The sequence below is a fragment of the Aptenodytes patagonicus genome, chromosome 5 (genome assembly GCF_965638725.1).
Source record: "Aptenodytes patagonicus chromosome 5, bAptPat1.pri.cur, whole genome shotgun sequence".
In the NCBI taxonomy this organism is placed as follows: domain Eukaryota; kingdom Metazoa; phylum Chordata; class Aves; order Sphenisciformes; family Spheniscidae; genus Aptenodytes; species Aptenodytes patagonicus.
Window position 1 is genome coordinate 50211467 of NC_134953.1, and position 22709 is coordinate 50234175.

A 22709-nucleotide genomic window follows, 5' to 3' on the forward strand; every position below is an offset into this window, starting at 1 on the left:
TGCCGGTCGCTCCCGCCCTGCCCCGCGCCGTCGCTTTCGCCGCTGCCGCCGCTCCGTGTCAGTCGTTGGCCGGTAATGGCGGCGGGCTGGCGCCGCTGAGGGGGCTGCGCGCCGGCGGGCAGCGGAGCCGAGCTCGGGGCGCCGCCAGCTCCCGCCGCCCTTCTTTCTGCTTCTGCGGGATGTGCCGGGACCTGCTCCCGGGGCGGCGGGCGTCGATCGCCGCCGCCGCGACCAGGTGAGGAGACGCCGGGAGCGGCCCGTGCCGCCGCCCCAGGCCGCCCTCGGCCGGGCGCCGCTGGCGGCTGCCGTCCCGCTAGGGGCCGGGACGCCGAACGAGGTGGAGCCAGGGCGGGGCCGGCGGCGGGGGCCGGGTTCGGCTGCTCGCGGGGGCTCGGCGGGCCCGACTGGCGGCCCGGAGTGCCGGCGGCCGGGCGGTGCTGCCGGCTGTCACTTGGCTCGGCCTTTGCTGGTGCCGCCGCCGGGCTCCCACGTCTTCTGCTTTACCCGTCTTACCCGTTAAGTCTCTTTCTTCTTCTAGTTTTAATTTGTTTTCTGCTGCTTATTGTATCAGGGGGTAGCGGAGGAAGGGAGAGGGTAGGGGAGCTCTAGTTTCACTGTTGCCTTTTGCCTTGTATGGGAAAACTGCCGAAACCGGGTGTTTCTGCGGAGCTGTGCTGGCTCCGGTTCGCTGTCCGCCTCCCGAGCTGCTTCTCCAGCCCGGGCGGGCCGGGCGGAGCACGGCTGGCCCCCGCTCCCCTCGGAAACCGTCCCGTTGTACCGGGTCAGGCTTGTGACGGCGCTTTTAAAGTTTAAATGTACGCTCTGCTTATGCCTGTGCTGTGGGCTTCCTGCCCTCGGACTGGGGCTTGCCGGGCTGGGGGAAGAGGACCGGGATCGCTCAGTGTCCGCCCGCTTAAAGTGCTTCTTACATCCCTGGGTAACAGCTGCCCCAAGCGTTTTCTGACTTCATTGGTGCCATTCATTTGGGCTGTTGTTGGCATAAAGGTTTTTATACTAGTATGACTGTGGCTTGTTTTCTGCGGATGCAGTTTTCTGTGGTATAATGCCTACTGTTGATGTAGTTTTTCTGAAATAGTTTATCTCTTTCTGTCTTTGGATATAAGCTGTATTTCAGCAATCAAGAGTCTCCTGGCACATTGTGTACGTATGTGCATGTAGGGGTTTATGTGTCAAATAGCTTCATTGGGTAGATGAATGATCCAGTGTCTTGCAATTGAAAATTTACAACTTGACCAGTCAATTCTGTATTTTTGTCATCTTAAACTACTTCAGAGGGCTACAGAGCGTACAGGCTTCAAAACTCATTCAAGAGTCTATGGCGACCAAAAGTGTAGTACTCGTGGGGCAAACGTGTGGAGTTGTAGATGCTTGGGCACTTGTTCATTGTTTCGCATGTGAGCTCGAAACGTTCTGTCAGACTGTCTGCATGGGCAGGCTAAGTTATGTGAACTGCTTGCTCTTTCGTATAGTTCTGGTTGCTACAACAGTTTCATTAGGTAATGCTTTAGATAATTAAATGCAACTGAGGGTGTGGCCACGCAAACACTGTAAACTATTGAAGGCTTCAGTTTCTGTGAGTGACGCTACCTTCAGAAAAGGTATGCTGCATCCAGTAAATAAAGCAACTTAATTTATGTAGCAATGACACGTTTCTACAAGGGGCCAAGGTACTGCAGAAATTATATTGCTGATTGGTGTAGATCTTCTGGTAGACTCCCTAGCCTAGGTGTGGTGATAACTGAAAACCCCATGATTTTAAAACTATAAAAAGTTTTGTTTACATGAATTTGTTTTGCTGAGCTGGTGCATAGCTGAAGTTTGCCACTGTACCACTGGGAAGACTTTACAGGTATAACAGTCCCAGTGTGGACAGTGTCTTTCATGTCTTGAAATAACTTCATCAGCGATTTGTGCCACCATAGTAAAAGCCTCCCTTAAATGGCTAAGAGTCTAATCTTGGAATTCACTTCTACTCTAAAGGTTTTGTTGACTCGGGTATAATGATTTTTCTGCATCTCCTTGCACCCCTCTACCAGACATGCTGCTCGTTTCTGCTAGAAACTTATGTTGTATCAAGCACGCTTGTGCAGAAAGCCATTAATGTGATTAGTCTCTTTGACTTTAGTGTGCCCAGATGAGGCACTAGTCCTATTAACATCATGTGTTTGAAATCAGGAGTGTTAGTGCACATAGTGCTAGATCTATTTTATATATCTATATATGTATCCATGGCAGTTAGGAGAAGCTGCACAATGTAAGGTGAGGGAGCATGATGTTTTGCTGCTGCTTCTTTTCCCCCACTTTGACCAGTTTTGGCATTGACTGTGCAGCAACCTGATTCAGTTTGATAAACTGGTAGAAAACTAACCCAACAAAAAAAGAAAAAGTGAATAATTTTTTGCTGGGTTAGTGAGTTGAACTGGCTTGTGATGCAGTCAGATGAGCACTGCGTCTATCACAGAGGAGTGGCGAGATTGCTAGGGAAGGTAGGGAGGAATATATGCATTCCTTCATCACTGTCAAATTGCTAAATCTGCTCAACTCTACCTTAGAAATTTACATCAGGAGTGTGACTTTTTTATCAGTACAGTAGTGCTGTTTGAACTGTGCTACTGATGTACTTAAACTAATATAATTCATGCTATTCAAACAAATATGAGAACAGGTATAGTGGTATAATAGTGATAACAGAAGGGTTTTGGTAGTTGAGTGCAAAGAGAAAACTTTCCCAGTACAGTTAATATATTAGGCATGTGGCTGGATCAGAATGTCTGAGTGTAAAACTTACCCATAGATGTAAGTGCTCAGAAGATATATGTGTATCATTGTGCTAATTATATAATAGACTTTAATGGACTACTCGATTGAAAATAAAATTAATTGTATGTGTAAGTCTGAAACCTTTGTCAATATACTGGAGGAAGAACAGAGCAAATAAATTAACTAATCAATTATACTAGGTCAGTTGAAACTTACTGAACGCTAACAGAAATTCTGGCTATGTTTTATCTTCGTAAGAACACTCCTCACTAAGGGCAGAATTTCACACTAAGTCCGATCCATGGCAAAAGAGTGTAGAAGTTTAAAAAACAGTTACATTTTTCTCTGATATTTTCCAGTCATATTAACATGATGTCTTATGTTTGCTAATAGCAAATACGTTGGGTGGAATTGTCATACTGAAACAGAAAAGTCTGGATTCAGGGTTTAGGCACTTCAAGCATTTAATGGGATGGAATTATTTAAGTATGAGAAAATATTTTATTGCTGTTTTTAGCTAGTTCAAAAAAAAGTGTTCTCGGCAGAGTCCTGGTATCAGTCTTTGTAATGCCAGGTCAGAGACAGCACTGGTGGTCACTGTTCAGCTTGTCATGGGGTTTTGGGGTGGGGGTTTTTTGACGTCTCATGTTGTTACTGAGACATTTTTCAGACACTACTTCTGAATGCAATTTCAGAGCAAAGGCATGAAACTTCAGAAAGTGACATTTGGAACATTTTCCCTTAAGTTTTCATGCACTTTATTCCACTTTGAAAGAAAATAGTGATCAGTCTGCAGTTGACACAGCTGCACATGAAGTTGCTGTTCTGCTCATATGTCCTTGGTATTGTTGAGCAGTTGAAAGCTGTTGTCTCAGAATCTCAAAATTGGCAGGTCTGGTTCTTGGACTTGACCAAGAGGATTGCCTGTCAGTTCTAAGAAGACTCCCTCACAGTGGAGCGTTCCTTGTGAGATGAAGGATAGCGGATGCTGGCCTTTCAAAGACAGGACTTGTTGAAGAATTGGAGCATATTCTGCTGAATGGATTTATTATGGGCTGCAAGAATTGAAATCTTCTAATGTGCAGTTTCTAGTAACTGGAGATGGGACGAGTGAACTCTTGTTATGAAGGCCAAGGAAACAAATGCAGGAGTATTTTATTCGTTCTTGAAACTAGGGCATGTTGTTTATTTTCTTTTCTGTCATAAATGCAAAGATCTTTGAAGTGAAAGAAAATGCAGAACTTCTGAATGGATAGGCAAACCCTCGTGTGCATCTCCTTAATAAATGGATGCATTCTCTGTGCCTTTGTACTCTGATTTCTTCACGAACAATGAATCAAGTTAAGCTAGCTGTCACAACATTCATTTCAATAGATTTCCTCAGAGTACCTCCTAGCATGTGATGCAGCAGAGTAAGACATTCAATGCATTTTACTTTCGGTAAAACTGCTAATCCATTTTTAGTGCCATTTTTTTTTCATCACTTTTACATCCCTTGTGATGAGGCAGGGATGCTTGTGCAAGTTGCCATGTCTTCTCATAGCAGAAGTGCGTTGTAAATGTCCATCCTCAGCATATAGTTGGAGAGAATCAGATTCAGTAACGTTTCATTTGTAGAAAAATCTTCACTATAGTTTGGATGCAAATTTAGTAGCTGACTGATGCCAGTGATTTAATCTTAGAGCTCTTGAAACATATTTGTATTTTTCTACTATATTTTCTGATATTTGATGGATATATGACTGTTGATGTCATTTATCTTCCTGGTTAACAGTTAGAGGTAGTGACATGTGCTTTGAAATTCTTTACTGCTTTTCTGTCTGCAAGTGTGTGGTGTATCGATTGCTCTTTTTTTCTTTTTTTACTACCTTAATATCCCTAAAAGCTTTTTTATGTTTTTCCAGCTTAAGACAGGTCAAATTTTATTGGTATATTTCTTTTACTTTTGAAGCTTTTTTGGTTTTAATTATTATTTTCCAAAGTCATAATGATTGGAATGTGAGTTCTTCTGGTATATTTACTGTTTGCACTACAAGACAAAATACTGAATATTATCTAAAATTTTACTCAGAGCAGCTAACATTCACAAGCTCCTTGGGCATTGTTGGTGTTTGTTACTTCCAGCTTTTTCTTGTATCAGCTTTACATACAGCTTGTGTCCATCGTCATTTCATACAACCTCGCTCATGAGGTGCAGTGCAATCTGGACTGGTAAAATATTTCCAAGTCGAATAGTATTAGCAGCCAGTCAGATTAAATACCAACAACACTACCTATGAAGGCACTCTGAATAGTTTGAACCCATTGACTCTTTAGCTCAGCGCCACTTAAAAATCATGAGAAGAAAAATACCCAATTTTGTAGCAGAAGTAATTTTGGAGGAGCAAAGCAGAGATTACAGACTTGACATGTTATGGTGGAGAAGTGTTAAGATGAAGTTTGTGTCTGTGAAGCATTGAGCAGTTGGAGTTGTACTTGGATTTTTGAATATTAACTTCCTTTCAGAACCTTTGCCCCTGAAATACATTTCATTTGAAGGCTTATTATATAAATGAGCATTGAAAGAAGGTGGGGGTAGGACCCGTCTGATTCTGCAGAGTCAGCTATAGATTCTGGAGATGTGGCGCTTTTTTGACAAATTCGTCGTACATTTGTTCGTTGCACTGGAAATTGTCCTCAGTCTTGAGCAAGGTCAGTAAATCACCTGCATCTAATTGCTTTGAGAGACAGAGTTTTCTGAAAATGTATTAAGGCCAAAAAAAAAAAGGTATTTTACGCTTGTATCAAAAAACCACTTAAAAAGCCCATAAACATAACAAAAAAAGAAGTCTTAGAACAACGTATTGTGGATGTTTTTAGCTCTCATTTAAATGGGATAATGCAGTATGGTAAAAGCTCGGGATTCCAGAAGAATGAATAGGTAAAGGTATTGGTATTCCAGACTCAAGCATATCATCATAAATTGTATTCGGTGGTATTTGAGGAGACGTGGAAAGTGTTTCTGGCATCTTTAAATAGAAATTCCATCACTTTCAGTGGGCTGGCTCAGAAAAATAGTTTGCTCTACTAGGTCTGATTGTGTCTGTCCACCTGTGTGTGTCTGTTATTGCCAGTAATGCAGAACTGTAGCTGCACAGACACGAGCTCCAGAGGATCTTCAGGATTCAGAAGTCAACTTTCAATTATTTGTACATGGAAACTTAAAATATTTTTGTAAACAGGAAAAAACATGCCTAAAACCTTTTATATGTCTTTGTGCCCATTTCCCCCATGGACAAGCTGTCTGTGCTGTGCGAGGCGTGGGTGCAGTGGGACACACTGGAGCAGGGTGTATAGACTCCCGCGGTGCCCTTGAGCTCCGGTGGTATCTCCACTGGTAAGAAGGTGATGGGAATGGTTCTTGTTTTCCTCAGTCCTGCTCACTCTCCTTGAGGTAAAGGCAATAGCAGCTTCAGGCATTTGCTCTTGGGGAACGACTGTAGGTTATGATACCATGACAGCAGCTAGTACAGGACTGGGACTCATCCGGCTGTTCCCTGATTCTTCCATTCCTTCTCCTTCTGCTTGCACGGAGGTTGTAGCTTATGGTACGACATAGCTAAAACTAATAAAGCAAAAAGAACAAAAAAGCTACTTTCAGACCTTACCAGATTCCCAGTCCACTTTGCTTTACCACATAATCCCATTGACTTTCTGCCTGAATAAGGCAAGAGAGACCAAGGCATAAAGAAAGGAAAAGATGGCTTCTTTTATTGGCACTGCTGCCTTATTGTAGCTTAAACTGTGTGAAGTGCTGGCCTCATGCACTGTATACCCAGTTTGTAGCAAAACCTGCCACTTGGGGATTAAACATTTATGAATATCCCATAGAAGTCAATATTAAATTTGTTTCTTTCCCTACTCTTAGCAAAGCTTCATCTTTTCTTTTGTGGTATCCCTTTCATTTGTTATCCCTTGTGTTTTTATAAGAAACAAAGTGTTGAGGAATACTGTTCTGTATGCATACTGGGTTGTTGGGGTTTTTTTTTTTTTGCATAACCATGAAATGTTAGTGAAAATAAGTGATCTCTTGCTCACATTCTCTGCCTTCTCTGAGTCTGTATGATTCAGTTTCCTCTCCCGTTTCCTTGTTTCAGTGCCATGGCTTCTGAGTTTCCTCTTTCCTTTTCTTATCAAGGTTGTGCTGCTAAGAAAAAAATCACACTGAGGGTGCTTGAAAAGCTTTACAATTGGACCAATATGCCACTTTCTTCCTTTTTGCTGCTCTCTGTGCTGATTCTTCAAAAGTTCATTCAATTTTTCTCTCCTTCCTGTCTTTCTCCATTCTCTTCCTTTTTATATCCTGCTTCTCTCACCACATTTCTTTTTTCCCAGTTCTGTTTTTCATTTCTTGACATTTTTGTGTACCTTTGCTAAGCATATTCTACTTTCATATCTCCTGCTCCTTTCAAAATGCTGTCCCCTTACCATGTTGACTTGTTATTTTGTTATCTGTTGTACCTTTCAATGCCATCCTTGGTATGTTTGGGAGTAAATTTAGTGCTCATTTCTCGTCTTTTTTATTTGGCAGTGTTTTTTCTCTTAGTTTCCATTTCCTCCTTTCTGGTGCCTTCTCATGCTCTTTCTGATCTCATGCTCTTTCTGATCTGTCAGTCCTTTTCAGTGTCTTCCCGTAGGAACAGTGTTCATGGAAGAGTCTGGGGGGGGGGGGGTGTGTCCCCCAGTTTCTTCCAGGAGTTCGGAGTATGTCCTTTTCTTGGTACTTTACACTTAGGTCCTTATCTACAGCAATTCTGCTGTGCCTTCTTTTGTGTACTTTTTTTTTTTTTTTTTTTTTTTTTTTTTTGTCTTGGACAAATGAGTAGAGAATGAGATGGGCATTTTATGTGGGATTGAAATGTCAGAACACAATGGTATTTGTATTTTAATCGTTAACCCAAGACAAGGCTTGGCAAACCAAACTTTAATGAACCTGTGTAGGATGTCTGTATCTACTAGTGAACAACCAAATAACTAGGAGATCAGTTCTGCTGATTCTGCAGTCTTCCACCTTTTTTCAATAAACTTTTAAGATCCTCATAGTGTTATCCAACCTGCGGATAACGTTTTGCCATCACTGCTGTCTCCTCAGTAGTTCTTTGGCATTTCATCTGTTAAGCTGCTTTTTGTACCCCCTTCCTTTAAACTCTGTATTAAATAGTGATAGATTATTTAGTTTAAAAAAAAAAAAATCTTTTTGAAGCAGTCATTTCGGAATGTAATTTTTACAGTGTGTTTCTTCTTAAAGTTTTTCATGTGACATTGAGACAACTTTTGTGTTGATGTAAAATATGTTTTCAAATATAATTTAAACTGCATAATTTTTTAGTATAGTATTATTTTCTAGTCAGTATTAATTTCAGTGTATTTTAGTGTTTAACCGGTCCACTACCCTGCATGCAAATCCTATAAATAGACATGGCAACTGTGTCTTAATTTATTTCTTTTTTCTCCCCAACCCCCTAGTGTACTCTTGATAGCATTAAAGTGTCTTCTCTGTCTGGTTTAACTTCTTGCAGAGGCAGGGTATTGAATTATACAACTACTTGTTTTGTGTAAGGTGCTGCTTATTCACGTAAACTGTGACAATAGAAAGAAGTTATTCTATTAATCTGTAGGAATTCAAAGGTTGGTGGGAATCAACGTGATTAGTAGGTAGGTTTTGAAAAGCTGATAAATTTCTCCCACCCTTCCAAAGCAGGGGGAGAGGGGCATCTAAAACCCAAACGAAGTTATAGTTATGAAGATTGTATCGCAACTGAAAGCTACTGCAGTGTTGGCTTCCTGAAACTGTAGACAGCTCCAGAATGCTCAGTTCTTACGTGTCTTTTTTTCAAACAGCAGCAACCTGAGTTAAGCAAAACTGCTTGGTGGATCTCAGCTGGCTGCACTGAAGCTAGTAGGAGTCATATTGTACACTTGGGGCTGGCACTGCAGGTATTTACTAGGAGAAATACAGAGGGATGCTTTGTGATTACTTCCCAGCTTGTACAGAAAGGAGGAGAGGTTGAGTGGCCTTTTATAGAGGGGCATCATGTACTTTTGAACCAAGGCATTGAGACAGAATTATTGACCATTAGTGATCGTCAGCACACATCTGTGAGTTATTAGTAGAACTAAGGTGTTCTCAAAAGTGTGTTCACTGTTTGTCTGACTTGTGTTCTGTTCAGCTCAGGCAAAGGACTGACAGCTTTTACTTGAGTGTCAGGATGAAAGGTATAACAAGCAATTTCAAACTTTTTTAATTAATCTGGTACTTTTTGTAGAGAGTTGGGGAATATATAGAGTATATTACAATACTACATTCACAGGGGCATCGTAAAATGAACTATATAGATTTGTGTATATATAATAATGAGAACAATTCTAGTCCCTGACTAAGTTCTCCTATCTATACTAGTAATTCTAATGATAAGAATAAATCCCAAGCAATTACATGAAGAGGGATACTTAATCCCTTAAGAAATGGTTGCTTGTCCAGAAGTTCTCTTATGCTAAATTTACATATTGAGTAGGTTTTGTTACGTTTATGTTTGGGCAAGAAACTGATAATGGTATGATATGACATTTCCAGCAGCTCTCAAAATTGGTTCCGTATGGAGAATTCCCCCATTTTTATTAATATTTGTTTTCTACTTTTCTAGCGCAACATCTCTTTGCTCCAGTAATGGAGAAGATCGATTAGATGATTTCCAGGGCAGGGCAGTGTTATGATTTACAGCATGAATGACATGAGGCCCAAAGCTGTGGTTCTGCATGAATGAGCTCTGCAGCACCTGTGCTAGAAGCAGAATTTTCTAACTTCACTTGGCTCGCTGCCCATAACTAGATAGTTAAAAAAAATAAAACACCCCCCACTTCTTTCTAGAATTTCTGCATTATTGCAGACTTCACTAATGCGTGTGTATGTGTGTGTTTCTGTACCTACATATATAAGCTCACATACCTTTTCCACACTCTTTCTAACATTTATTTGGATTCTTTAAAGAAAGGCAGAACTAAAGGTCTTTTGAAGACCTGTGTTCTTATTACTGATAGTCTTTCTTGGGGCATAAGAATAGTTTTGTGGGATAACTTACTGCCATAAATACAAGCTATATGACTGAATGTGAGGACCAAGCTTCACTGTTGATCACTGGGGGTATCCTTAAAACCATACACAATAAAAATCCTTGTCACAAAATATACAGGGAATGATCTGTTCCAGTAAGTAGTACACAGTGTTAATTTTGTCAGATGTTCGGTCACTTTTTATCAGAAGAATGACCTTTATATTTGAATGCCCTTTTATGTGGCACACTATGTAGGGAAGTGAAAGCAAAAGAAATTTTCCGAAATTAAGAAAATAAGAAAAATTCTATCTGGGAGTGTATGAGGGAAGAGAGAGGAAAATGTGCATTTATGACTCTTTCAGAGGTCCAGAACTTCCTGTATGAATTCTCTGGTCACCTAATTTTTTCTTTCCATGACAGAAATGTCCTCAGTCTGTTGTGAAGACAGCTCAGTAAGCATGTGCCACCAGATGGGAGGTGCTTGGTGAGAGGGTAGCGGCAGTACTGACTAATCGAGAGTTCTTGTTGGCTGTATGAGCTCCTCTTAGATCTCTTAAACTTACTTTTTTTTCTTATATAGCACTTCTTTAAAGTCTGTTACAGCTCTACCTATGACAGCCCATCTTTTGCAATGAAAGTAATGAGAAATAACTATTTGCATAAATTACCTGCCTTTTCTTTTAAAAATTATCTTTCCTGATTGAGTAGCTTCCCCCCCCCCCCCCCCCCCGCCCCCTCTCCTTTATTAAAAACTCCTCTGGTGATAGTGGCTGCCTGGTTTGTTACTCAGAGGGGTTCACGCTTTTTTAGATTCACTAGGAGTCTTGCCTTTGAAGTTCACAGGAAAACAATGGCAGCTCCAGTCTTGTCTTTTTTTCCTGGCTGTAGTGTCCTGCTGCACAGTTCTGTTCTGCCTTTTCCTTTAACAGAGATAGTTGACACATTGATCTGTCATTGGTGGAATTAGGTATTTTCGCCAAACCTTTATAGGTTCAAGCCATGTAGTGCTGCCTCTGTTACCCCTTCATACGCAGTATTTCAGTGTGGTCATCTTCAGACTTGCTGGAATACTTACTACTATGATCTAAATTGCATGACCTCTGGGTTTCCTTTTATCAAGTTCACTCTTCTTTGTAGCAAATAAAACAAGAACAGAAGCAAACCCTTCTTTATCCACAGAATTACGTGGTTTCTGAACAACTGCAAGCTGTAAATGCATTTGTGATTTGGTGCTGATTTTCTGATTTTGTTCATGATGTGAGTTTGAAATCATTGTATGAGGTGAACGTTCATCATAGTGATCAAGGTTGTTCTCTTTAGCATAAGATACATTTGTTCTTACTTTATATCTTTTTGATTCTTATGTGAGCATTTTTTTTGTAGATAAATTGACATGATGTGGAGCAACAAGTCGAATGAGGTGCCTCTACAAAACCCGAGGCATAACCAAAACAAGGATTCTACCAGAGGTATGGATTTTTTCTGTTTTATTGCCTTGTTTTGGAAGATGTTTTATCATGAGTTGTTCGAAACTTTGGGGAGTTTTTATAGAAAGCATTTTCTTGCCTCAATTTGGAAGCTAAGACCATGTGTTATATGGCTTCCTTTCTGCAGAGATAGCAGTTTCGTCCTCTGATCTGCAGAGTATTTGCTGATCTGCATTAGGAATTGCCAGCCTATGATTTGGTTGCCAAGATGGCACAGACACAGATTTTTTTTTTTTTTTTTTTAATGCTGTAGAGGAGGAGCAGAAATTGGGGACTCTTGAAAGAAGTGCCTGAGAGGCAGTTGCTCCTGACTCTTGCTCAGTTCCAAAGTGGTAAAGGGCTAAAGACCCTTGAATAACAGTAGTACATTACCACTAAGATGACTTGCAGCACTTTTGTCTCCCTGAACTGGAGAAATCCTGTTAGCTTTTTACTGTCATGATTACTCTAATTTAGGAAAGGAGGGGGCAAAAAAAAAAAAAAAAAAAAATTACAGTGCATCCCTGAGAGGAAGAAAGCTCTAGTCTGTAGAGCCAGCTGAGTTGCATGTTAAGTCTGTGGTTCAAGATCAGTCTTATGATCTCCACTATGACAAAACTGGACTCCAGAAGTTTTTAAACATAGAGACAGATTATTATTTTATCTGTAAGAGGACATTATTGCTGATTGTTTCCTGCGATATGTTCAGTTTCTTTTAAAATTACGTACCTTGTGAAACTGAGGTGTTCTGTAGACGTGAAGCACCATCTTTTGAAGTCAAAGCAAAGCTGTTTCTATGTTATTTCCTTAACCCTCTTCCTTTGTGTTGTTGCATCTTACCTGAAATTAAATTGACAGCTTTTTTACTATAAGGAAAAGATTTTTTTTTTTTTTTAAACTCTAATACTACTACTCTCCATGGTTCTGATGCACATTAAGGTTTTGGATGTTGCGTTGTGTAAACCATTAGATTAGAAGAAAACCATTAGAAACCAAAAGAAGAGGGGAACTGAGGAAGTAAATATTTTTAGAGGAAAATACTACTGCATCCTACTGAACTGGATTGCGCATAGAGCATGTGCTATCTGTTTAGATTAAAAGGCTGAAGTTGATTAGTGCCTCCTCCTTGCTCTTCGCAAACATTGCTTCTATTTTGTTTGTAGGGTGTACAGTTCAAAAAGATTACTATTCAAAGTTCATGCGTTCAAAGCTTGGTTTTTGAGTAGAGTCTTTCAGTTGTCCATGTATCCGTGCTTAGTTTACTGAAGAAGAAAATGGAAGGAAAAAAAAGTAGTTAAACTATAGTGTAATGGAAAAACGTAAGATATTTGTGTTGGGGTAGATAACCAGCTTTATCTAATCTTATAAACATCTTCTATAACGTGGTAGATTTCATTTCAAGTGTAATAATGCTTTCAACCTAACTTAGTGAACTCGTTAAACTTTACATTAAATATTTTATTGCTCTGTTAGGATGAGTCTTGACTGATAGCAGCCTCTCAGAGGAGATTTACAGGCTGGAATTGAGTCATTAAAAGAACTTGATTAGTGAGCCTATGAAAATTGTTTTGAAGCAACATTTTATTTCATTGTTTTCCATGTACTAATGAGAAATTTATTTCTTTGTTTCTGCCCTGTAAGATCTAACTGCAGCATGGGCTACTTTTTCTCAGACTAAGGCTGCTGTAAGTACTGATTTTTTTTTATTTTTTTTTCCCTTACTCCTTTTCAAATCAGTTAATGGCTACAAAAGCTTTAACCAAAGTATTATTTTGCTCAGTGATTGTCTGTTAAACAAGTTGAAAATAGGGCAAGCAGTTGGAGTGCACGCATGTTGAACATTGTTGTAACTTGGAAAATGTTTTCCACACACAGTAGAAGAAATTTTTGCCACAGCAAGCTTAGTATTGAGTATAGTGATACCTGCTAATTTTTGAGTGTAATACTACCTTTCTATTTAAGAAAGTGGCGACTTCTCATTTTTCTGAAAACTTGAAAAAATAGCTCTCCCCTGCTTACCCAAACCTGTCAGAAACTGGGGCAACACCAGTGTATTTCATAATTTTCCATCTTTGAGCATTGGAATTGCTGTCTTCCTGTGGGAACTTAACTTAGGTGCTTAAGATATCACACTAGTTTCTAAATCCTGGCTTCAGTGAAGCCAAACAGCTTGGGTTTTCGGGAAATTCAACTCTTTCCCATAGCCTCGTCTCTCTCTCTTTTAATAGCTGAGCATCAGTGTGGGGTTTTACATGTGGAATCTTGTATCGTGCTCTGTTTTGAAAAGAGTATTATAGAGTTTATTCCAAGTGGAATTAATATTTAATTCAGGCCAAGCATTAAGACTCTGAATGGCATCTTATTATTAATTTCTTCACAACAGCCTACTTATGGAAACAAAACTGTGCAACAAAACGTAATTTAGATAATCTTTTTAAGCAAATCTTAATAATCTTACGTAGTTTCTGGCTGTAAGGCTATACAGTTTTGCAACATGAGCCTTGTGAAGTTGCTTTTGCCTGCAGTTTTATTCTTTATGAAAATGAGGAAAAATTTGTCGCGTTAGGGGAAAAACCCCGTAGCTTAAAAATTGAAAACAATATTCTAATTTGCATTATCTTCAAATTCTAGCTACGTCATATAGAGAACAAATTGGAAATAGCTCCCACCAGCACGGCCGTATTCGATTCTGTCATGGATGCCAAGAAGCCCTCTGCTAGTGCTAGCAGGAAAATAAGTAGAAAGGGTATGTATTGTTGAGGACATAGCATGTAAGGCAGGGTAAAGCCACTGCATTCTGGGAAAACTTGATTTCACCTCCCTGCCCCCAAGTTGTCTCCTGCTAATGATCTTTATTCATGAAACTCTAATTGCCCATGAGAACCTAATGTTTTCTTCCCTTAGCTTAGGAAAGAAAGTGTGCTATCATAGTCACCTGGCTAGAGGGAGTGACAGGACTTTCCCCACGCTGTGCGTGAGCACTGCTTATCCCATTCTGATACGGTGTTTTTGTGGGGGTTTTGGCTAACAATTGTATATGCCTATGGTTACGCTGGACTAGCTTTTTATATTTTTTAATGTTTGTCAACTGTTACACCCTGACAGAATGCTAAATCTGATCCTTCCTTTATTTCATTTAAGGAGAGTGTTTGCTTATAAGAAATAAGCTCTCATTTTAAATATGAACTATTTAGAGCATTCTGGTAGTGTGGCACTGGAGAAGAACAGGCAGATCGACCTCTAGTGGCAACACAATCAACTTTCACACATTTAATTACTTATAATTAATGTTTAAGCATTATTATCTCTCTCTTTAAATATGATCATTGTTTCAAGCACTTACCATCTTGCTCCTAGTTGTTGAAATCAGCTTGTTGAAAAAGAGAGGGAGTACTTTAAATGCTCTTTTGGAGTGCTGCTCGAACCCAAGAAAAACTGTTCTTAATCATTCAGTCCCAAGAGCTTTCTCTTTCTGGAGAGATAGGTACATAGAGGATTCTTTGGTTTCTGCTTCAGCTTCCCGGTCCTCCAGCCAAAACAAATCAAGCAAGGAGAAGTCCTCACGCAGCCCTCTTCGAGCGACCACTCTTGAAAGCAATGTGAAAAAAAGCAATTGTGTGGAATTTCGTGAACCATTGGCTTCATACAGGTTAGTGCTGGGACAGTTGACTATTAAAGAAAAATATGCTAAGGTCAGAATTAAGCTCATAGTGATGTTTTTGACCACTCCTCAAAAATTGATTTGCTTCCTCCCCTCACCCACCCACATGAGCAGCATGTGGTGTTGGATGGAAGTGTCTTCCTTATTAAAAAATGTTACAAATTTATTTCTTGTTCAGTGAATATAAGTTTAAAGTCAAATGTGTTGAAATGAGGCCATATGATCAAGTTGATGTGGCTGTGGCCTCAGTGGCCTGATAGGTTTGATAGGTATTTAGTTTCAGTAATAAGGACCAAAAAGACTATTTCCTCATGCCTTTCCAACTGTGTTTCATTAGTTCTTCAGCACATGTTTCCAAATGTATTACCATAAGACAGTGTAGAGCAAGAACATCTAGTACTAAAGATGCATTAAGTTTTTGTGTGTGTGAGAAACCCAAATAAGAACAGCTGTATCAATGAGAAAAAGTGGCGCATAATATTGCAGGCCATAGAACATGGTGGGGTGTGAGGAATGAAGGAAAATACGGAAAGCCTGTTTTTCCTAGCCTATGTGAAGTACTGTAGTGAATATAAGATGCCTCAAAAGCTTTCAAAAAGAAAGAGAACCTGCAGCAGAAATAAACTAGTTATAACTTACTGTAATATCAGAGCCTAGAAGACCTTTACCATACCTTGTTCGATTCCTTGTGTTTTATAAGCAGTGTGTGTTCTTTGCACAGGCCTTATCCCTGATGAATAGCTTGGTTGGGTTGGTAATAGTTTTTCACTGGATTCTAACACATACTTAGCATTTTTTTCTAAATGTTCTCCCAGTGAAGTCAAATTGCTGTTGACTGATTATAGAGTGGAGCTGGGACAGTGGTATTTTTTTTAATTCCACTATATCTCTATTAATAATTGCTATCCTAACATCTAAGTTTTGGTTTCCTTTTCCACTTCTCATGTCAACTGTGAGGTGGTGGTTCTTTGTGGCATGGGAGACTGATGTGGATCAATTGTGTAATCTTGGGTCAGTTTTGTTAATTGAATAGCTCTGTGTCTACCCTATCTGGAATAACATACATCAGTTATTCGTTTTAAAAACGTGTAGTAAATTTAACAGACTTCAGGGGAAAGAGGAAAACGAGAGCGGCTAGACTCATGCCATTATATTAAATTGAAAATAATAGCTTTCTTACAGTAAGAAGACTGTGGCATTGGGGGGGATTAATTCGGGGATTAACATCAGAGCTGCTACATTAACACGTTACTCCTTCTCTGAGAACAGCCTGTAGCCTATGCTTAAAGTGTGCATAGGAAAACAAAAAACAGAATAATGGATAGAACAATCAATGTGCGCGTGTATGTATAAATATACTTCTGGTGAAATTCTGTGCAATTAAACCACTCAACTTTTATGTTGATTGGTAATGATTACTACACTGCATGACAGAAGTGTGCTACTAGAGAAAGAGAGGTAGACAATTCCACAAGTACGGTGTTATGACCTGGTGTCGTGGTTTAACCCCTCTTGGCAACTGAGCACCACACAACCGCTCGCTTACTCCCCCCGATGGGATGGGGGAGAGAATCGGAAGGGCAAAAGTAAGAAAACTCGTGAGTTGAGATAAGAACAATTTAATGATTGAAATATTATATTAATAATAATAAATTGTAATGAAAAGGAAAACAACAAAAAGAGAAACAAAACCCAGGAAAACAAAGCGATGCAACCGCTGACCACCTGCTGACTGACGCCCAGCCCATCCTCAAGCAGCAATCGTTGGTCCCCGGCCAGCTCCCCCCAGTTTATGTACTGAGCATGACGTCACATGGTATGGAATATCCCTTTGGCCAGTTTGGGTCAGCTGTCCTGGCTGTGCCCCCTCCCAGCTTCTTGTGCACCTCCAGCCTCCCCGCTGGCAGGGCAGTATGAGAAGCTGAAAAGTCCTTGACCTAGTATAAGCACCGCTTAGCAACAACTAAAACATCAGTGTGTTATCACATATTCTCATGCTAAATCCAAAACACAGCACTATGCCAGCTACTAGGAGGAAAATTAACTCTATCCCAGCCAAAACCAGGACACCTGGCTTAAATGAATTCTGTAAACACGCGTGTTGAAGAAGCAAGCCAGCTAGCTTAGGTGCCAGATTTTCACATCTTTAGCCCCTCATCGGTAAAAATATTAAATACTTTTTGTCCTAACAACATATGTACCATGAATCTCTTCAAATGTGGAGTATGTTTTTTCTGTGAAAAAAATGCTGAGAGATCCTTAGTTTGTTGAATTCCTGATCTCTCAGTAAGCTTTACACTTGTTGCAATATAGCCAGTTTACTCTGAAGTTCTTGATAGGGGCTTGCCTTTTCAGTGCTCAAATACAGGGCAGGGGTTTTTGGTACAATTTATTTGTTTTCTCAGCTAATGAATATGCTCTCTAGGAACTGTGCATATGTGCATTGCTTTGTTTTAGATAACATATCCTAATGATGCTTCTCATTTAAGTTTTACACTTGTTTTTTATTTAAAGCTTTATTTTTTAAATTGAAGGGTGACATTCATTACTGCTTGCTTATTTTTCTACATGCCCTAATTTCAGCTCCTCATCTTTATATATAGTCCTGTTCAGCTAGAGAGTGCAGAAAATTAAATTTTGAACAGAAACCTCTTTCAGTTTCGTCAGACTTGCACTGTTAAATATATGGTGATCAAACTTTAAAAGAACTTGCCTTTAAAGTGGAGACAAGGTATGGGAAGTCATTCTTCTAGTTAATGAACGTGCTGATTGCTGGGTTGGAAGGTCCTACAGTTGTGTTTCTGATGGTGACTTTCTTTTTCCTTCTATTACATCAGGGATACATATAGTTCTCTGGCTTATCACAGTTCTAGCCAACTTGAGACCAAGCAACTGCTCTCTAGTTTGGACCTCAGTGAAGCAGAAGGGAAGACTGAAATAACAGGCCGTATGATACATGACGGAGATGAACAGGATCTACACAGCAGAGATTTTGAAAGCCCATGTTCTTCTGCTGCAGATGAGACCATTGTTAGGTATTTGAATGACCGACCAGCAATTGATGCCTTGCAGAATAATGAGGCATTTCTTAAAGTTGCAACACCTCCAAGATTGGAAGAGGAAAAAACTAGTGGCTCCAGAGGAGATGAGAGTAGCACTAAAACTTCTCAGAGTAACGCATCCCAGGACAGTGAACTGAAAGTGTCTTCCCCTTCTGCCACAAGCACTTCTAGTGCTCATAGGCTGGAAATCTTGAAACGGCGGCAGCATGATGCTAAGTTGGAGAAACTGAAGGAGCGGATTCGAAAGCAGTGGGAGCATTCTGAAGAGCTAGGTGGCAGAGGACAGCACTCGGGATATGCTGAGCAACCTGTCGTGATCACAAATGCGGAGAATGTGGTGACTCCCAAAGTCAGGAAAGTGGCAGCTGCACCTGCTGCTCCATCATACAGAGGTACGGAGGTGCAGAATCCCTCCCTGTTGTTTATACCTGGTGAAGGAGCAGAGTTCAGTTCACTGAGCAACACGTCAAAGCATGAACATGACTCATAGCTGTGTTTGGGCAATACGGCGGTGGGTAGCATGGTTTGATCACAGATGTAGACAAGAAAGAAAATAAATTCTTGCCAATTTACAGAATTGTGGATTCTTTTGAAATTCTTCCTGTCTCTTCTTACAAATTACTATGAAAAAGCAGCTCACTGTATTAATGCTTGGGTTTATTTTGATATTTTTTTATGGTTCCAGAGGTTAGTAACATTGTATTGATTGAGAAAGCATTTCGCATCTTTAATAATCTTTTCTTCATCCAGTCCACTGTTTTTCAACTGTGAGCAAGCGGCAGACTGGTATATTGCTTTCTTCTAATTTAGCATTAGAAATTCAAGTAGTTCCTTTCTTACTTGGCAGTTTCCCACCCCTTCCACCCTGAAAAAGCTTTATTTACATTTTATACAGTTATTTTAAACTCTTAAATTGTTTACTTTCAGGTTTCAATCCTGCTGAAACAAAGATTCGCACTCCAGATGGAAAGATCTGGCATGAGCAAGAATTTCACATTAGTCGGGAGCTGTATAGAGATATAGCACTCCAGTTAACAGGTGAGACACAAACTGAATGGATTAAGCCACACAACCTTCTCTTAGAGGCAGAGAAATTTATTTTATACAAGTCTACACAGTCATGGAAACAAAAAATTGAAGCAATGAGTGTTGAATATATTGGACTTCTCTCCACAGGAGGAGTAACTTGCTGAACACTAAAATGGAAGAAAAAATCCTTCTCCCCATTCTGTCATTAAAATACTTTTAATAGAAAATCAATACTGAAAAGAATCAAATTATGACTTTTCTTTGAAACAGGAATTAAAAAAAGAAGTCTTCATTAGAACAATTTTTGTTTAATTTTGTAACTTCTTCATACATGTTTGCGTGAATGAATGCAATTTCTTGTTTAAAAGGACAAAACCAAACCACTTCTTGGTTTTGATGAAACCTGTAATTATGTCATGGGAACAATTTTGGTATTTTTTTGCCATCTTTAACACTGTTAAAGTGATTTGTACACCGTATGTTGAAGCCTGAATTCTACTTCCTTCAGTATGGTGTTAACAAATTGTCCGTCCTGAAGCTGCTTTGGGAATTGTTAGTGGTTTAGTTGGAACATGTAGGTAGCTAAAGGGGAGATGGGGGGCATCTGCTGTGGAAAGTCTCTGGGAATACTTATTTAAAATGCAGTAGGTAGCCTGCAGTAAAAGGGGTATGTGTGTGTGGTGGAGGTGAGATTATATAGCATTAGGTTGGTTTAATATCTCTGAACTTGTAGAACTTTATTGCTTTATATCAGAATAATCCAAGTCGTGAAGTTCTTGGAGAAATTTATGTTCCAGAGTTTTGTACACAAGGACTTTTTTAGAGGTCTTCCCTGGATTCCCTGAGGAGTGGAAGAACAGGTAGACCAGAAGAAGGTTTAAGAAACCTTTTAAATCTAGATTTTATTTGCTCTACAAGTCTTTTACCTTCATTATTGTAAGGCTTGGATAGGATATGGGAGGGGAGACTATGTAACTCTGCAGTGGTAAATTAACAGAACGTTACCTTTGGGGTTTATTCCACATGAAGGTGTAGGAGAGAATGTTGAATGCTAAAAGCTTAGAAAACTGCTAGTCATTCCTCTTTGCTTAATGGTCTTTTGAAAAACATTAAGTATCATTGTTGCAAAGTGGCAGCACAGGAAAAAAGGTCTATTTTAGGTGACGAACTCATTTAGCAACACAATATTCTGATGCTTAAAAATATGAGCAAAGATGATAAAAAAATGCTGTATATTTGCTTGACAGTTACGCTGCTAAAAGACCAAAACTGTAATACACGCTTTATGTTTTCAAATTTACTGCTCCAAGACCCAATCTTTATTAATTTTTCACTCTGAAAAACTGCAGTACCGTTGGCAGCTCTTTTCTCTGGGTGATACAGGGTAGGATGCCCAGGTGTGCTTTTTGATTTGCTAGGCTGGTTACAGTGGAACGCTGTAAGGTTGAATTGCTTTTGACTGACTTGAGTTGGGGGAGGGGGAAGAGATCGGATGAATAAAACAGAAGGGAATGGAAAATAAAATCCCCTGAGAACCTCTACTTTTGCAGCTTAAGAGTTTGCTTATTACATATTAAAAATAATTTTTCTCATTAGTCAAAACTTATTTAAGACTGGAGGAAATGTGATGAGATTGTAAACCTCTTTGTATGTTGACAGTATAGTGGCTGGTATGGAAATAGCTAGATTCTTTTACTTGTACAGCTTGACAAGGCACTGAGGAATTTTTCTGGAATCACTCAAAAAAAAGTTCAGAAAGGACAGCAGCTTCTTTTCAATAAAATTGTTTTGCAAATACTCTTCAGCATCAGTCCATGCATTTAATGCCAAATCTCTAAAGACTTTTCATCTACACTAGCATTTTTTTTTTTTAGTTTTGACAAGCATAATATGAATGATTCATGAGGTCTCTCTAGAAATCCAAATTTTTGAAAAGTTTCATTGAAGAGGTCCAATTAAAAAGGCATTTGGATCATGTGTTCAGTGGACTTCTGCCTACAAAAGGAAGGAGCTGTGTGTGTGTTCAGCCATATGCCTGTCCTGATGCCCTGCATAGAACAGCTGTCGTGGAACGTGTCTCCTTTCTGACCTGAAAAGATTATATTGAATAGCTGATTCCAAGTAATCAAATGCTGATGCTGCACATAATATATACTGTAAATGTATTTTTAGGTTGTCAAGATTATCTATGCATGTGTTGATTCTGTATTAGAGTTACAGCATGTGGAGTATTGGGTGTGTACAGTCAGTTGTATCAAAACTGTTCCATGCTCTCTAGTGCTAAAATAAGCTATAAGATCTCTAATATTTACAGAAGCATTGTTCTTTACTGCAACGAGGTTTTTCCATGTAAGCGTAGACCATACAGAATGTCTTTATCTTGGTTTAGCAGTTAGGCTAAAGGATATTGTATGGACCCCAGGCTTCCAGTAATTGTGTCTTAAAGATGTTGGGGATTGGCCTTAGCAGAACAAAATTGCTGTAATATGAATAGAGTGAGTGGGAAGCAGCCTGTGGTTTCCTGGTATTGGGAAGGAACTGTTTGCCACTGAAAGAGGCGAGGACGCAAGCTAGATTTCTGCAAAAGCAGTCACTGAGGCCTCTGGTACTTGATGCATTGATTCTGTCTTCCCTGCACTTGTTGTCAGCTTCAAAGACAACTGGAAAATTTGTGAGGAAAGGATATTAAGGGGGAGAAAGACTCTTAAAATTCCATTCCCACATCCTTTAATATGACCTGTTGTTCTGTCTCTCATATTTCATGTGGGCATCCATCAGAGAGTGGATTCAGCTGAAATTAGGGGCTGTAAAAGTTAGTATTGGCATCTAAAAAAAGCTTCAGATCTATCCATGGAGGGGGTTGCATCCTGGTTGTTTTAGGTTGTCTGATCACATTCTTCATAGAAGAGGAACAGGAGAACAGTGGTAATAGTGGCCATGGAGTTCCTTATCTACAGTTCACTTTTGGGATTAAGAAAAGAGCATCTTCAAGGCATGTAAACTAAAGTGCTTTAACAAATCTTTGAAAATGTCCAGTGTAGACTGCTGAGACTGAGTATACATCTTGCCTGTCCTTCTTGAGCAATGCTTGTCTCTGCTTTGTACCTTAGGCAGCTGGGAAGCCCACTTAGTGGGGTGGTGATTGAGCCACATCTCAGGTTTCCTTTTTGTTCTTTGCCCTAATGTGAAAACATGATAAAATATGACTTTTATCTTTGGTAAGTGTTCCTGGCATCTCTAAAGCCTGAAACCTAATTGTGTTGTAAATGAGGGCTTAAGTGATACAGAATAGTTCCGCATCACTGGGTGAATTCTGCGACAAGTTTTGCAGAAAGTAGAGTGCATGGGTATCCTGTCTTACATGCTCCAGCATGGAGGCAACGAGTGAATGTGCTGTCATGTGTTAATGTGGAAGCAGCAGCCCGCGTGTTTCAGGAGTGAAGGATCTACGTGTTCTTGTGGAACATTAATACTGTAAAATCTAATATCTATAGTAGAAGAGAACCAACAACTGCTCCTGTCAAACTGTCAACATTTCTTTTAAAATTGAAAATGAACTTTGTAAAGATCTATTACGGTGTTGCTGTGGCTTCGCTGTGTTCCAGTGCGTAGGTAAACA

At 39.7% G+C, this 22709-nt stretch overlaps 1 protein-coding gene across 9 annotated transcripts in view; it reads left to right on the forward strand.

Annotated features, from left to right (window-relative positions):
- The window catches only part of CEP350 (centrosomal protein 350), an 82843-nt gene that overhangs the window by 2350 nt on the left and 57784 nt on the right, over window positions 1-22709 (forward strand). For 6 of the 9 annotated variants that reach the window (XM_076339678.1, XM_076339687.1, XM_076339686.1 and 3 more), the window contains exons 1-7: window positions 91-235; window positions 11256-11341; window positions 12980-13023; window positions 13970-14084; window positions 14855-14987; window positions 17837-18453; window positions 18989-19099. In XM_076339678.1, the coding sequence (XP_076195793.1) occupies window positions 11266-11341; window positions 12980-13023; window positions 13970-14084; window positions 14855-14987; window positions 17837-18453; window positions 18989-19099 (1096 nt within the window). In that variant the 5' untranslated portion in view covers window positions 91-235; window positions 11256-11265. Of the gene's footprint in view, window positions 1-90; window positions 236-480; window positions 516-11255; window positions 11342-12979; window positions 13024-13969; window positions 14085-14854; window positions 14988-17836; window positions 18454-18988; window positions 19100-22709 lie in introns of those variants that run through there. The other 3 variants (XM_076339679.1, XM_076339680.1, XM_076339681.1) reach the window with 2 other exon arrangements.